At 37.8% G+C, this 16,715-nt stretch overlaps 1 protein-coding gene across 4 annotated transcripts in view; it reads left to right on the top strand.

Moving 5' to 3' along the window:
* Window positions 1-16,715, top strand: part of MFSD8 (major facilitator superfamily domain containing 8) — a 53,738-nt gene that overhangs the window by 19,414 nt on the left and 17,609 nt on the right. For 3 of the 4 annotated variants that reach the window (XM_050792027.1, XM_050792026.1, XM_050792029.1), the window contains exons 3-7: window positions 1,395-1,438; window positions 7,241-7,481; window positions 9,068-9,181; window positions 11,533-11,677; window positions 12,712-12,767. In XM_050792027.1, the coding sequence (XP_050647984.1) occupies window positions 1,395-1,438; window positions 7,241-7,481; window positions 9,068-9,181; window positions 11,533-11,677; window positions 12,712-12,767 (600 nt within the window). The remainder of the gene's footprint in view (window positions 1-1,394; window positions 1,439-7,240; window positions 7,482-9,067; window positions 9,182-11,532; window positions 11,678-12,711; window positions 12,768-16,715) is intronic. The other variant, XM_050792028.1, reaches the window with a different exon arrangement.

Consider the following 16,715-nt stretch of genomic DNA (forward strand, 5'->3'; position numbering starts at 1 on the left):
AATGAATTAAATTAAATTAAATTGACTGTAATGATGGTTGCACATATCTGTGATTATATTAAAACCCATTGAATTGTATACTTTAAATGCATGAATTGTATGATACGTGAATTATATCTCAACAGCTATTTTTTAAATTTATTTTTTTCTTTTTTTTTTCCTTTTTTTTGAGACAGAGTCTCACTTTCACCCAGGCTGGAGTGCAGTGGTGCAGTCTTGGCTCACTACAACCTCTGCCTCCATATTCAAGAAATTCTCCTGCCTCAGCCTCCCAGGTAGCTGGGATTACAGGCGTGTGCTACCATGCCCAACTAATTTTTGTATTTTTTTTGTAGAGATGGGGTTTCTCCATGCTGGCCAGGCTGGTCTCTAAACTCCTGGCCTCAAGTGATTCACCCACCTCGGTCTTCCAAAGTTCTGGGATTACAGGTGTGAGCCACTGTGCCAAGCCTTAATAGAGCCATTTTGAAGAACAGGCTTTGTAGAATTTCTTAATAGATTTGCCTAACATTTATTTGTTTTTCATTTTTCATTTTTTTTTTTTTTTTTTTTTGAGATGGAGTCTTGCTCTGTCACCCATGCTAGAGTGCAGTGGCGCGATGTTGGCTCACTGCAACCTACTCCGCCTCCTGGGTTCAAGCAATTCTTCTACCTCAGCCTCCTAAGTAGCTGGGATTACAGGCATGTGCCACCATGCCCGGCTAATTTTTATATTTTTAGTAGAGACAGGGTTTCACCATGTTGGCCAGGCTGGTCTCAAACTCCTGACCTTAGGTAATCTGCCTGCCTCAGCCTCCCAAAGTGCTGGGATTACAGGCATGAGTCACTGCTGGCCGCATTTGCCTAACATTTAAAATTGACAAATAGTGTTGGAGTTAATTATAGTTTTCATGCAGTAAAGACTAGCAGAAATAGTGAATTTTCTTTTAAAGTATGGCCATCTTGAAGTATTCTGGTTTTCTACAGCCCCCCTGTAGATGATCATTTTCCTTATTCCTGCTCTTCTCTTCAGTCAATTATCTCCTCCAAACAACACAGGATAGAAGCCTAGCACTTCCTGTCTAACAAAATAACCTTTCCTCCATTCATTTCTGCTATAAAAACAAAGTTTTTGGTTATTTCCATTTACAGTAAAAGCACACAAATATGGAGAAATAGATCCTCTGCTTTTTTGTATTCATTATTAATTATGATGAGGGACTGTAATTGTATGTTCTTTTAGTATTTATTTTCCTTCTGATAATTAAAATCTCATTGCCTGATAAATTATGCATTTGTATGCATAAATTTTAGGTTCAGAATATTTTACAATCCATGCCACAGTTCAGAAAATTGTATCTGTAATAATGATTAAATTATTATAAGTATAAGTAACCTAGTTTGCTTCTTCACAGGGTTTTCTATAGTGATACTGTCCATATGGCCATATCTCCAAAAGGTTTGTACATTTCAATCTATTTTTCCCTTATAGCTACAGTAGTAGTAACTCTTACATAGTTAAGCATTTTCTAAAGAGTCTCTTTGGTATTCTATGATTTAATCTTTACAAGAATAATGAGATAATAGTTCCTTAAAAGAGGCTTATAAGTAAGGTGACCATATGCTTTATTGTGCAAGCCAGAACACTTTTGAAGTGAAGAGAGTGCTATACAAGGAAAAATAGGATCATACCCAGATAGTCCCAGGCAAATGTACATGTATGGTCACCTACTCAGAAGCCACGTTCACATTCCATCATTACCTCTTCCCTAATAAAAAGGAAACTAGTAATAGTCTGAATTCCCAAAGTGTGTAAATGATATGTTTGTGGAATAATTTAATGCTTTTCCCATAAAATTAATTTGGGCTATCAGGTAACATTGTAAAGACTGGAACATACGTATTTTTTGATGCTGTTATTACTAGAAGGGGAAGAGGGGGTGACACGAAGATGTAAGTTTGTTAGGTAGCTTGACATCAGTTGATCATCAAGTCCTGTCAGTTCTATCTTAAATCTCCAGGAAGGAACTTAACTAAAAATCAGTATATAAGTTGGTTACATAATTCATCTATAACAATGTTTTAGTAAAGGTTCTTAAAGAGTTCCTCTGTATTCCCTAACCTACTCCTTAACCTGCTATTATCTGATTAACTTTTCTGCTGTCCTGAGCTCCTCTTGTAAGTTTTCCAGTTACTTAATTGTTGATCATGAAATACTTTTCAGTCCTTACTTTAGGTGACACCTGGATAGGATTTGACATTGTTGTCTTCTCCTTACTTCCTGAAGCTACCTGTATTAGTCTGTTTTCTGTTGCTTGTAACAGAATACCCTAAACTAGATAATTTATTTTAAAAAAGGAATTTATTTCTTACCATTACGGAGGCTGAGAAGTCCAAGGCTGAGAGACCACATCTGGTGAGGGCCTTCTTGCTAGTGGGGACTCTCTGAAGAGTCCCAAGGCATTGTAAGGCATCATGTGATGAAGGGGCTGAGCATGCTAACCCAGGTCTCTTTTCCTTCTCTTATGAAGCCACCAGTTCCACTCCATGATAACCCATTAATACATGAGTGGATTAGGTACATTAGGTAGTTAGTTGGGTATCAACAGGGCACAGCCCTCATGATCCAATTGTTAGTTGGCAGATCTGTATCTGTACGGGTCTGCAGCAACCTCAGTTCTTGCCTCCTGAGAAGAAATAATTCAAGTAAAGGACATAAGGCAGAAGGAGAACCTGAGGCAAGTTGTAGAGCAGGAGTGAAAATTTATTAAAAAGCTTTAGAGCAAGAATGAAAGGAAGGAAAAGAAGGAAAGTGCAATTGGAAGAAGGGCAGGTGGGCAACTTGAAAGACAAGTGCGCGGTTTGACCTTTAGACTTGGGATTTTATACACTGGCATACTTTTGGGGCCTTGCATTACTTCTCCCCACTCACCCCACGCCTGAGATCATATTGGGAAGCTGCTAATCACCAGGTGTTTTCTATGTATTAGGAGGCTGCCTTTTCCTAGCCCTGGCTGTGACCAATATTACTTTAGAGAGTTAACAGCCACCTGACCATCACCTAATGGTCTCCAGACACTCCCTATGTGTGGGGCAGGGGAGACCTTTCCTGCCCTGTTGATACCCAACTAACTACCTAATGTAACACAGTTACCTCTTAAAGGTCCTACCTTTCAATATTTTAATAATATTAATTTAAATATTAATTTCCAAAACATGAAATTTGGAGGACACATTAAAACCATAGCACCACCTCTTAGCTTCTATGACATTTCTCTATCCTGGCTTTCCCCTTAACTCTAATGACTTATTCTTAAATTCTTTTGTGTATTCTTCCTTATCAGTTTGTCCCTTGTTGGTTTTCCTAAGAGGTTGGAGTGTGTGTGTGTGTGTGTATGTTCGCACATGCATGTGTGTGTTTTATACTAGATTCTGAACTTTGTCCCATATTAGATGTATAGCCATCAACTTATTAGATAGATCCATGGTACTTGGATGAACCCAGGCTCCTTAGGTCTTTACACATTTTTACCGGAATGCTTTTCCTCTCTCCATCTTTCTTTTGCTCTCCCCTTTCTCCTTCCTCACTGTCTTTTATTCACTCTTCAAGGTTTTGCTCCAGTGTCACTTCCTCTGGAAAGCCTTCTCTTTTTTTTTTTTTTTTTTTTTTTTTTTTTTGCGATGGAGTCTTGCTCTGTTGCCCAGGCTGGCATGCAGTGGCATGATCTTGGCATACTGCAATCTCTGCCTTGAGGGTTCAAGCGATTCTCCTGCCTCAGTCTCCCAAGTAGCTGGGACTACAGATGCCAGCTACCACATCCAGCTAATTTTTGTATTTTTAGTAGAGATGGGGTTTCACCATGTTGGCCAGGCTTATCTCTACCTTTCCTCAGGTGTTCCACCCACCTCAGCCTCCCAGAGTGCCGGGATTTCCACCTTCCGGGTTCAGGTGATTCTCATGCCTCAGCCTCCCAAGTAGCTGGGATTACAGGCACTGCAACCATGCCTGGCTAATTTTTGTATTTTTAGTAGAGATGGGGTTTCGGCATGTTGGCCAGGCTAATCGCGAACGCCAGACCTCAGGTGATCCTGCCTCAGTCTCCCAATTGCTGGGATTACAGATGTGAGCCACTGCACCTGGCCTGGAAAGCCTTCTCTGACTGTCCCTCACAACAGTTTGGATCAGAAGGTTTTCCTGTATACTCCCGTTTCCCTTTATCATTAGCCCTTAATGTGGAGTGTCCTAACACTATATTTACAGAGAGTTTACTTAACTCCCCTACTAGATTGTCTAGATTGTTAGGATTGTTTTGTTTTTATGAATTTTTTTTTTTGTTTTTGTTTTTTGTAAATGGAGTTTCCCTCTGTTACCCAGGCTGGAGTTCAGTGACGCAATCTTGGCTTACTGCAGCCTCCACCTCCAAGGTTCAAGTAATTCGCTTGCCTTAGCCTCCCAAGTAACTGGGATTACAGTCGTGCACCACCAACACCCAGCTAATTTTTGTATTTTTAGTAGAGATAGGGTTTCACTATGTTGACCAGGCTGGTCTCAAACTCCTGACCTTGGGTGACCCACCACTTCAGCCTCTCAAAGTGCTGGCATTACAAGTGTGAGCCACCATGCCCGGCCCAGTTTTACGAATTTCTACTTTTTGAAAATGGTCTCCTAAAATATATTTTTAAGGAATATAAGAAAAAAAGAAATACAAATTTTACTTTTTACTGATTTAGTGCCATATTTTCATTGTTATTTTGAAAATTATATTACATGAAATCATTACCCATTACACTAAAAATTCTTTCCATACTGATAGTCATTGGAATTGGCACAATTCTGGAGCAATGTCTTCTCTACTAAAAAGATATTTTCATGTATCAAAATTCTTAATTTCTTGGCATTTAGTCTTCTTAGTCAAAATTCTCAAAAGAAAGATACTAGTAGTGATTAGGTCTAGTCAGCATGCTATGTTGAGTTTTGAAAAGTACTCTCTTTTCTCCAGATATTTTGAAAACTCTTTGAAGAGTTTTGCTATCAGGCCTAGTACTGTGGCTTATGTGCCTGTAATCCCAGTGCTTTGGGAAGCCAAGTTGGGAGGATTGCCTGAGCCCAGGAGTTCAAGACCAGCCTGGGTAACAATATAAGACCTTGTCTCTACAAAAAAATTTTAAAAGTTAGCTGGGTATGGTGGTGCTACTCCCTGTAGTCCCAGCTGCTTGGGAGCTTGAGGTGGGAGGATTTCTTGAGCAAAGGAGTTTGAGGTTACAGTGAGCCAAGATTATGCCACTGTATTCTGGCCTGGGTGACAGAGCCAGACCCTGTCTCAAAAAAAAGAAAAAAAAAAGTTTTGCTTTCAAATCACTACACATTTAACATTAAAATTGAGTTTTCATTATTTTTTTGAAAATTAATTTAAAATTTTATATGACATGAAATTATTATTTTCTATTTTCAGAGATGACAAATGAAACTAAAGGTAGTACAGGGAGAAAATGAAAACCAGAGTACCTAAACTGAAAGATATTTTAACAGCTAGAACTTTAAATATTATGTATCATTATACTTTTGCATATTATTTCTTATGTCCCATAAAGGAAAACGCACCTAAATATTTTCAGTTTAAATATCTTTAGGGAATTGCCAGGCATGGTGGCTCACACCCAAAATCCCAGAACTTTGGGAGGCCAAGGCAGGCGGCTCACCTGAGGTTAGGAGTTTGAGACCAGCCTGGCCAATATGTTGAAACCGCGTCGCTACTAAAAAAATACAAATATTAGCTGGGCCTGTGTGGTGGCACATGCCTGTAATCTCAGCTACTTGGGAGGCTGAGGCAGGAGAATCGCTTGAACCCGGGAGGTAGAGGTTGTAGTGACCTGAGATCGCGCCATTGCCCTCCAGCCTAGGCAACAAGAGCAAAACTCCATCTCAAAAGTAAATAAATAAAATTAAATAAATAAATAAATATCTTTAGGGAACAAAAGGTCGTAGTTTTCCTTATTAAATTGTTCTACCACATATCTATGTTCATTTAAATTTATTTCCTAAAATTTAATAAAAGCCATTAAATAGAAAGATTAGAGAGAGAATCTTCCTATGTTGCCCAGACTGGAGTGCAGTGGCTTTTCACAGGTACAATCATAGTGCATTACACCCTCCAACTCCTGGGCTCAAGGGATCCTTCTGTTCTAGACTGCTGAGTAGCTGAGATTACAGGCATGTGCCACTTCACCTGGCTTAGCCTACCATATATGAAAAAAAATAATCTGGCTGGGTGTGGTGGCTCATGCCACTAATCCCAATATTTTGGGAGGCCAGGGTGAGAGAATTGCTCCCTCCCGAGGCAGGAGGATTGCTTTTCGAGTTGGAGGCAGGAAGTTCAAGACCAGCCTAGGCAACATAGGGAGACCCTGTCTCTACAAAAATAAAAAAATTAGCTGGGCATGGTGGTGCATGCCTGTAGTCCTAGCTACTCAAGACGCTGAGGCAGGAGGATCACTTGGACCTCAAAGGTCGAGGCTGCACTGAGCCGTGATCGCATCACTGCGCTGCAGCCTGGGTGACAGAGTGAGACCTTGTCTCAAATAAATAAATAAAAATAAACAATAGTGTCTTTTCTATGCTAACATTTTCTGTTTTTCTGAAAGTATTTTGTTTTCTGAGTTGTAGTCATTTGGTTCTCCCCTCATGTTCATCATGATATGTAAACCCTTTTAAAGTGGTAGAATACTGAGTTGCCTATGTAGAAAGGAAGAATTTATAACAGGTTTATTGAGAGAATTGTCTATCATCTTTTGTGTTTTTATTATCTTCTTTATACATTTGATTCTTGTGCCTAGTTTGTTTTTTAAAAAAAGATATACGGTGCTAATGGCTGTTTAACGTATAGGGTAGCATAAGTCTAAAGATTTCTACTTACAAGAATTAAAGAATACCTTGTATTATTTTTCATGATGTTATTGCTATATGTATACATAGTGTGTGTGATTATCTTCTTACCAAGGTTTATATGAACCAAAAATTTCCATGGTCATTCTTAAAAATGAGCCTCCCAAGCATTTTTCCCTTGTGCACAGTCTGTTGTTAGCACTTTAATTGTATTGTCAGAAGTTTGAATCCTTTACTGTAAGTAATAGTGTTATAAAACTCATACGTTAGAATTGTTTTTATTTTTTTAATAGAAAATTTTACATGGTATGACAAATGTATTTAGATTTTAAACTTTTCTTGGATAACAATTCTTAAAGCACATACTTTTGTCTGCAGATTGATCAGACAGCTGATACAAGATTTTTGGGCTGGGTTATTGCTTCATATAGTCTTGGCCAAATGGTAGCTTCACCTATATTTGGTTTATGGTCTAATTATAGACCAAGAAAAGAGCCTCTTGTCGTCTCAATCTTCATTTCCGTGGCAGCCAACTGCCTCTATGCATATGTCCACATCCCAGCCTCTCATAATAAATACTACATGCTGGTTGCTCGTGGATTGCTGGGAATTGGAGCAGGTAAGTTTGTTATGTTGATTGTGTCAAATTCACATTCATTCTGACATTTATGGCTCACTTTCACCTGGTCTCATCCCCTTTTAAACTCATATTTCACAGTTCAACGTACATGTCTCTCATTGTAAACAAATATTTTTCCTATCATTTTGCCTTTGCTCATGATGTTCTCATTACCTATAGTTCTCTTCTGTTGCCATCATTCTTCATTCTTCAAGATTCAGTTCAAACCAGGCGTGGTGGCATGTGCCTATAATACCAGCTACTCAGGAGACTGAGGTAGCAGAATCTCTCTTGAGCCTAGGAGTTCAAGGTCAGCCTGGGTAACATAGGGAGACCTCCATCTTAAAAAAAAAAAACAGAAAAACCCAAAACAAAAATAGATCCAATTCAAGCTCCACATTTTCCACAAAGCCCTCTTGGGCTACCCTGCCCCTTCAGAGAATTTTTTCTTCTCTGACATGTCTCTGGCACTTGCTTATAGTATTGTACTGTTTTTATGCTTTCTCACGAACAAGATAGTAAACTTTTTTTTTTGGAGTCTCACTCTGTCGCCCAGACTGGACTGCAGTGGCGCGATCTCGGCTCACTGTAACCTCTACCTGCCTGGGTTCAAGCAATTCTCCTGCCTCAGCCTCCCGAGTAGCTGAGATTACAGGCACCTGCCACTGTGCCTGACTAATTTTTGTACTTTTAGTAGAGATGGGGTTTCACCATCTTGGCCAGGCTGGTCTTGAACTACTGACCTCGTGATCCACCTGCCTCGGCCTCCCAAAGTGCTGGGATTACAGGCATGAGCCACCACTCTTAGCCTAAACTTTTTGCAATTAGAAAGAATTTATGGTACTTTAAAAATATCCTATGCCCCCTAACAGAATCTCTTGAATGTAATGTACTCAATGAAAATTTTCAGTAAAATTGTTAGTGCATTTTTTTCTGTTTCTTATTTACATGTTTATGCATACAGAGTTTGTAATACTTTTTAAAATAGTGGTAGTAATCAATGGTGTGCCATTCACTCAGTGCTTTCTTAGTATTAAGTTTGATATTCTTTTTTTTTTTTTTTTGCGATGAAGTCTCACTTTGTTGCCCAGGCTGGAGTGCAGTGGTGTGATCTTGGCTCATTGCAACCTCATCCTTCTGGGTTCAAGCAATTCTTCTGCCTCAGCCTCCTGAGTAGTTGGGACTACAGGTGGATAATCTTTGAATTTTTAGTGGAGACGGGGTTTCACCATGTTGGCCGGGCTGGTCTTGAACTCCTGACCTCAAAATGATCCACCCACGTTGACTTCTGAAAGTGCTGGGATTACGGATGTGAGCCACTGTGCCCAGCTTGATTTACTTATGATACCATTTCTTCACTCATTGATATCTTTAACTGTTTTCATATTACCAAAACTAGTATGGTCCGTTAATTGATGCATTTGCTTAATAAAAATACCTTACATGCTTTGTATGATCATAAAGAGGAAGCAGTGACTATACTGTTGACGAAGATTTCTTCTTCTGTATAAAGTCAAATTTGATTGAATTTTATAAACTGAATGATAACTTACTTTTACTTTGGATTATTGTGCCTTGTTTTTAAGGAAACGTAGCAGTTGTTCGATCATATACTGCTGGTGCTACTTCCCTTCAAGAAAGAACAAGTTCCATGGCAAATATAAGCATGTGTCAAGCATTAGGTTTTATTCTAGGTCCAGGTAGGTGTTCTTTACTTGTCATTACTTGAATTTGAATTGGGAAAACTTTTGAGGCTTAAATATTCAATGTAACCCAAGTATAAAAACTCATAGCTGAAGGGAAAGGGAGGAAAGCTAATTTTTTTTATCCAGCAATGAGGCTATAGTCATTTTATCTTGATGCCAATCCACTAAATTAAGTGCTATTAGTCCCCTTTTATAGTTGAGAGTGCCAATGCATAGAGAATCTAAGTAAATTGTCCAAGGTCACCCTTTTGCTGAGTGTTAAAAAAATTAGTGAGGCCAGGCGCAGTGGTCCACACCTGTAATCTTCAGCACTTTGGGAGGCTGTGACAGGCAGATCACCTGAGGTCAGAAGTTCGAGACCAGCCTGGCCAACATGGTGAAACCCCATCTCTACTAAAAATACAAAAATTAACCAGGTGTGGTGGCAGGCACCTGTAATCCCAGCTACTTGGGAGGCTGAGGCAGGGGAATTGCTTGAACCCGGAGGCAGAGGTTGCAGTGAGCCGAGATCACATCATTGCACTCTAGCCTGAGCGATAAGCGCGAGACTCTGTCTCAAAAAAATATTAATGAGATTTAATATTTCCTCAAGGCAAATTAATTTTCTGCTGAGTAAAGAATTGGTCATTTTCATGCCTAGAATAATATTGAAAAACCATATAATTTGTCCATATTTTGAATATTGAAGTTATGAATATTATCAGTTTGAATCCAACTCAGCTTACCTCATCATTAACACCCCATCTCCCACTCCCAGTTTCCATTACGTTCCTCTATTTAGCCAAAAGGAAAAGGCTCAACAGAAGGAAATCTAATTCACTGTTCACCAAAATCTATTTCGATTTAGTACCCTGAAACAAATACAAACACAAATGTAGAATAATTGAACTTGAATACTATATTGTAAAGTACATCAGGACATGGTTTGAGTCTTTATTTTCCAGTCTACCCTCAGTATCTAGCATAATACCTGGTATAGACTTATGTTCTTAGTAAATACTTTTTACCACCTTAAAAGCATTTTAAAGATTATGTCATTAAAAATTTTGCATTATAGATGACTAAATATAAGCCTGAAGAACTTCGATGACTTTTCCAATAATAAACCCTCAACAAGCACTAACATTTATTGTGTGCTTACTGTATGCTAGTCACAGTTCTAAGTACGGTAGGTACAGTATCTTAAGTCCTCACCCTAGAGTTATATGTGAATTACTATAGAGCCACATATAGAATCTGAATCAGAAGAGCAAACCAGTACTCTTCCAATTGAGTTTTTGCCACAGATCCAAATTAGATTTTGCCACTTCATATTTCTTTAGAGTGATTTATCCAGCAGTCCAAAAACACTTCTAATGTTTAAAGTCACTAAAAAATCTTCAAATACTGAGGTAGATTATGTATGCTTTTGGATGAAATGGTTTATTTTTTTTTAATTTTACCTGTATATGACATTATGGTCAAATGATATTGAATATATATATACACACCGATATGTATATGTACCATATACACAATAATATTTAAGATATCTGATCTAAAATATGTTTTCATTCTTATAATGAAGCTGATTAAACCTTTATAATTATTGGAAGAATTGGTATAATTTAAATTGCCTATGGAGATGTTTTGTAAAAAACTGAGAAGTAGGCCGGGTGTGGTGGCTCAAGCCTGTAATCCCAGCACTTTGGGAGGCCGAGACGGGCGGATCACGAGGTCAGGAGATCGAGACCATCCTGGCTGACACGGTGAAACCCCGTCTCTACTTTAAAAAAATACAAAAAAAACTAGCCGGGCGAGGTGGCGGCGCCTGTAGTCCCAGCTACTCGGGAGGCTGAGGCAGGAGAATGGCGTGAACCCGGGAGGCGGAGCTTGCAGTGAGCTGAGATCCGGCCACTGCACTCCAGCCTGGGCGGCAGAGCGAGACTCTGTCTCAAAAAAAAAAAAAAAAAAAAAAAAAAAAAAAAAAACTGAGAAGTTATGTAAGATACAACTCCTTGTGAATGCATGTACATCAGTGTTTCACAACCTTTTTTTCATTATTGTCTCCCTAGGGAGCCTTTTTCAATATTTTTTCCTACTCTCTTTACCCCATAAAATTTTAGTGCCACAGATGTATCATATATCTTTTATGTACCATATGTATATCTGTACATACCTGCTTTATACCTAAAAAGAGGAAATTTTTTGACCCCCATCAAGAACCAATTGCATCTGTTGAGAATGCATGATATAGAAGGATGATTCCATAACATTGTTCCCAATTCTGTTGTAAATGTCTTTTGCATTTTTTATCCTATGCTTCTCATATAATAATTCATCTGTGAAAATTTTATCTTAATAAGTTTTTCAGACTTGTTTTGCATTCATTGGAGAAAAAGGTGTGACATGGGATGTGATTAAACTGCGGATAAACATGTATACAACACCAGTTTTACTTAGCGCCTTCCTGGGAATTTTAAATATTATTCTGATCCTTGCTATACTAAGGTAATTAGAAATGATAAAACTATTTTTGTAGATTGTGAAATTTAATGAGCTTTGTAATTGTTGGAAGATAATTATCCTTATGAAGTGTATTTGGTTTTTTATGTCTATAGTTTGTTTATATTTTTTGGTCAGGTAGTACTAAAGCATATAATACCGGCAACCAAAAGACAACCTAATAAATGAGAACAGAAAAGGAAGGTCTTTGAAGATTCAAGGTTTGGTTTTTTTTGTTTTGTTTTGTTTTGTTTTTGAGACAAGGTTTTACTCTGTTGCTCAGACTAGAGGGCAGTGGCACTATCTCGGCTCAATGCAACCTCCATCTCCCAGATTCAAGGATTCTCATGCCTCAGCTTCCCGAGTAACTGGGGCTACAGTCGCGCACCACTACATCCAGCTAATTTTTATACTTTTAGTAGAGACGGGGTTTCACCATGTTGGCCAGGCTGATCTCGAACTCCTGACCTCAAAGCGATCTGCCCACCTCAGCCTCCCAAAGTGCTGGGATTACAGGCATGAGCCATGTGAGGCTGTGCCCGGCCTGAAGGTTTGATCTTGATTTACTAACTACATGTTTCTAAGTAGGAGAAAGGCAAGGAAAATAACATTTTAAATAGATTAATGGATTTGTATCAGTCAAATATAAAAGTTACTAGTAATGTATATCTCTTTCATATATTTGAAAAATTTTTTAAAATTATGTTTTGTTTGTTTTTAGAGTGCTTTATTCAATAGTCTAAAAACATTTATTACTAATGTTTATAATCACTGTAAAACTTCAGATACTAAAGGAGATCATGTATGCTTTAGGATGAGTTGGATTTTTTTCATTTTACCTGTCTGTGAGAATTTCATAAGAATTGTAACTTCTGTCTTAAGTTTATTGGTTATATCTCATTAGTAACAGTTTTATTACTGAAAAACCAATAAAAGAAACTGTATTAGAATGTGAAAAAAAATACAATGCCAATAATAAATTTAAACAACTTCTCTATTAAGCATTTTATAGGTACAATGTTTGTGTTTTTCTTTTTAAGAGAACATCGTGTGGATGACTCAGGAAGACAGTGTAAAAATATTAATTTTGAAGAAGGTACTTTAAACCCATTTGGCTGAATTAATGTAACATTATCAAAGTGTTTCTGATGATTCTGTTTGTTTGGTATTTACTTCGATTTTGCTTCTAAGGACAACACAATGGGTGATTGGGGAAGATCTTAAAAGCTGGAAGTGACCTAAATTGATATTTTTTAAAGAGGCATATCCATATTAGTTATTTGGTGGTCATGATTGACAAGGTTACAGACATTGTAAAAAAATCACTTTGTCTTATTTTCAGAGAGCCAGTATCCTAAAGCCTTTGAGATATTTGCAATGATTTCCATATCTTTACTACCACATAAATATGTCTTTCTTTTTTTTTTTTTTTTTTTTTTTTTTGAGATGGAGTCTCGCTCTTGTCGCCTAGGCTGGAGTACAGTGGCGCCATCTCGGCTCACTGCAAGCTCCACCTCCCGGGTTCACGCCATTCTCCTGGCTCAGCCTCCGGGTTAGCTGGGACTACAGGCGCCCGCCACCGTGCCTGGCTAATTTTTTGTATTTTTCAGTAGAGACGGGGTTTCACTATGTTAGCCAGGATGGTCTCGATCTCCTGACCTCGTGATCCACCGGCCTCGGCCTCCCAGAGTGCTGGGATTACAGGTGTGAGCCACCGCGCCCAGCCATGTCTTTCTATTTAAAGCAGTTCTTTATTCTTTTAAGCATGAGAACAGGTATGGTTTTGCCTTTTTATTTTTGTTGTTTTGGTATACTTTACAAATACATATTTTCATCCTTTAGATCTTCTCTGATTCATGTAAGTCAGAGAACCCGGTAAGTAGCTATATTTTACCAAAAAAACTGTTATTTAGTACTAATTATATCCTCCTTGGGGAAAGAATGCAAGGACTGATCCTGGCCCTCAATAGTTCATAAAGTTGTGGAAAAGACATAGTATTATTTTACCAGGTACTTTCATAGCTCTATTATTTAATTTTCACAAAAGAAATAGTGGAAGATAAAGTTAAATGTAGTAGGGTGGAGAGCAGAGTAGTGAGGAGCTATAGTAAGTTTTTGAACTAGGACAGTTTTGACATTGATCCCATGCAGAGGCTAATCCAGATTGGTTATATCTCACTGGTAATATCTCATTGGTAACAGTTTTATTACTGAAAAGCCAGTAAAAGAAACCATATCAGAATGTGAAAAAAATATGATGCCAGTAACAAATTTGAACAATTTCTCTATTAAGCTTTTCAAAGGTACAATATTTGTGTTTTTCTTTTTAAGAGAACATTGTGTGGATGACTCAGGAAGACAGTATAAAAGTATTAATTTTGACTAGGCCTGAAGTAGGGCGATGACTGAGAATGGAGAAGGGATAAGCAGGAGTTGTTGAAGGAGGAATCAAGATAGAGATTTGGATAGAGAATATTAAGGATTAGAGAGAGCCAACATTTCTGCCAGGTTTTGATTCTAGATCACCTGGAAGAATGAGAGAGAACAAGAATTGAGGAAGGGAGGTTGGATGAAAAGAGAAGATGATTTCAGTTTGGATCAAGCTGAATATGCTGTTACTCTAGAACAACTAAAAAATCCCAGAGGCATTTGTAATTTTGACAGTAAAAGTAAAAGCTAGAGATAAAAATTTGTGAGTCACCCAGTGAAAAAAACACTATGGCAGCAAAGAGGGAGTGCGAGAAAGGATGGGGTGATGATTCAAGTGTGGGAAAAGATTGTTGAATCTGAGGAATGAATATGTGAGAATATGTTTGAAAACTTTCAAAATAAAAAATAAGAATGAGAGGTGAAGTGCCAACAGTGAGTATAAACTCCTTTATTCAAAGGTAAAAAATAGGATGCTAACTTCAAGGAGCTATCAGGTAAAGGGAAGGAGGAAGTTAAGAGGTGAGGTAGAGGTATGACAAAGGGAAGATATGTAAAAATCAGTATTTAAGAAGTTGGAAGGGGATAATGATACACATCAATCCTTCATTTACTTTCATGTGCTTAGAAATCACCTGGGAACCTTGTTAAGATGCAAATTCTGATTTGTTAGGCTTAGGGTGATACTAAATAGGGTTGCCAATAAAACATAGGATGTTGCTTCTCAGAATAGGGGAGTTAATAGAGAAATGTAAAAATATATAATTTATAAAATAAAAAATAAAACACAGAATGCCCAATTAAATTTGAATAATGTTTTAGTATAAATATGTCCCACCTGGTTAAATTTGGATTTCAATAAACAACAAATAATGTTTTTTGTTTGTTTGTTTGTTTTTTCTTTAGTAGAGACAGGATCTTGTCATGTTGTCCAGGCTGGTCTTAAATTCCTGGACTCAGCCTCCCGAAGTGCTAGGATTACAGATGTGAGCCACTGCACCTGGCAACAGATAACTTTTAGTGTTAATACAATCCAGCTGGGTGTAGTGGCTCATGCCTGTAATCCCAGCACTTTGTGAGGCCAAACCAGGTGGATCACCTGAGGTCAGGAGTTCAAGACCAGCCTAGCCAACATGGTGAAACCTTGTCTCTACTAAAAATACAAATATTGGCTGGGTGTGGTGGCAGGTGCCTGTAATCCCAGCTACTCAGGAGACTGAGGCAGGAGAGTCGCTTGAACCTGGGAGGCAGAAGTTGCAGTGAGCCGATATCATTCATACCATGTACTCCAGCCTGGGTAACAGAGTGAGACTCTGTCTCAAAAAAAAAAAAAAAAAGTATAAATACAATCCAAATACTTCATGGAACATTCTTATACTTAACTTTCAAATATGGCACAGAACATATTTATACTAATACTTATTGTTTATCTGAAATTTAAATTTAACTGGATCTCCTGTATCTTTATTTACTATATTGGCAACCCTAGTGAGATGCTGAGCATCTGCATTTATAACAAACTACCATGTGATGTGATGCTGCTGGTCTAGAAATCATAGATTGTGCTGCAAAGATTGAAAGCTATGCTGTCCAATATAGTAGCCATTAGCCACGTGTGGCTATGTAAATATAAGTTAAAGTAAATTTAATAAATTATTTTCTGTCATACTAGCCACATTTCAAGTGCTCAGTAATGGGTATATGTGGCTAGTGGCCACTGTATTAGCACAGATAAAGAACATTTCTATCATGTCACAGTTCTATTGGACAGCACTGTTCTAAAGTACAAATGGGAATGAGTTTAGAGGAGATGTAGTGTTTTCTTGTATGAGATTTCTAGTTACTTCAGAATAATTTTTATAAAATAAAATTTTTAAATTTCAATAAATGTTTGCATAAAATATGTCTGGTAAAAACTTCCATAATTGTTTTAATTTAAAGATATTCAAATTTAAAGAGGTTATTATGAGACAGGATTATAATTTCTAATTGTATAGAATTTGAGTCCATATACTAATGCAGTCTTTTAAGAAAATTTATAATTAGGATATCTAGTCAGTCCCCATAGTCTAGGGTGCAACATTTCTGAGATTCCGCACTGAAACCAGCACTGAGTAGAGGCTACAGGAAACTAAGCACATATTATGAAGCATACTCCAGTCTGACTTGGGGCAATATTGATACTGACTTGAAGGAGTAAAGACTGACTTCTAGGTGGTGATTAAGAATCAGAGAGGTCTATCCAAAATAATACAAGAGCCACAACCATCAGGGCCTACCCCTGGCAAAGGATCCGGACAAAGGTGACCAGTTCTGTTTGTGTGATTATAAAGGAAGGTCATAAGGCTATGTTGAGTGTCCAAGGTGCTTAATTCCCTTTAAGTATAGCAGTCTATTTCCAAATCTACTTATTGTTGGAGGAGGAACTCCTCAAGAATCCTGAGATGGAAAGGCAGGCATTATTATGAAAAAAATCATAGAAACTTACTACATCTTAGGAAAGCCCTCCCCCCTCCACCAACAACTGACACTGCACACAATTTAAGATAGCATAAATAAACATATTGTAATATTTTATGTATTAATTCCTGGCTTAGGCTGGGCGCGGTGGCTCACG

This window comes from Macaca thibetana, chromosome 5 (assembly GCF_024542745.1).
Source record: "Macaca thibetana thibetana isolate TM-01 chromosome 5, ASM2454274v1, whole genome shotgun sequence".
NCBI classification, from domain to species: Eukaryota; Metazoa; Chordata; class Mammalia; order Primates; family Cercopithecidae; genus Macaca; species Macaca thibetana.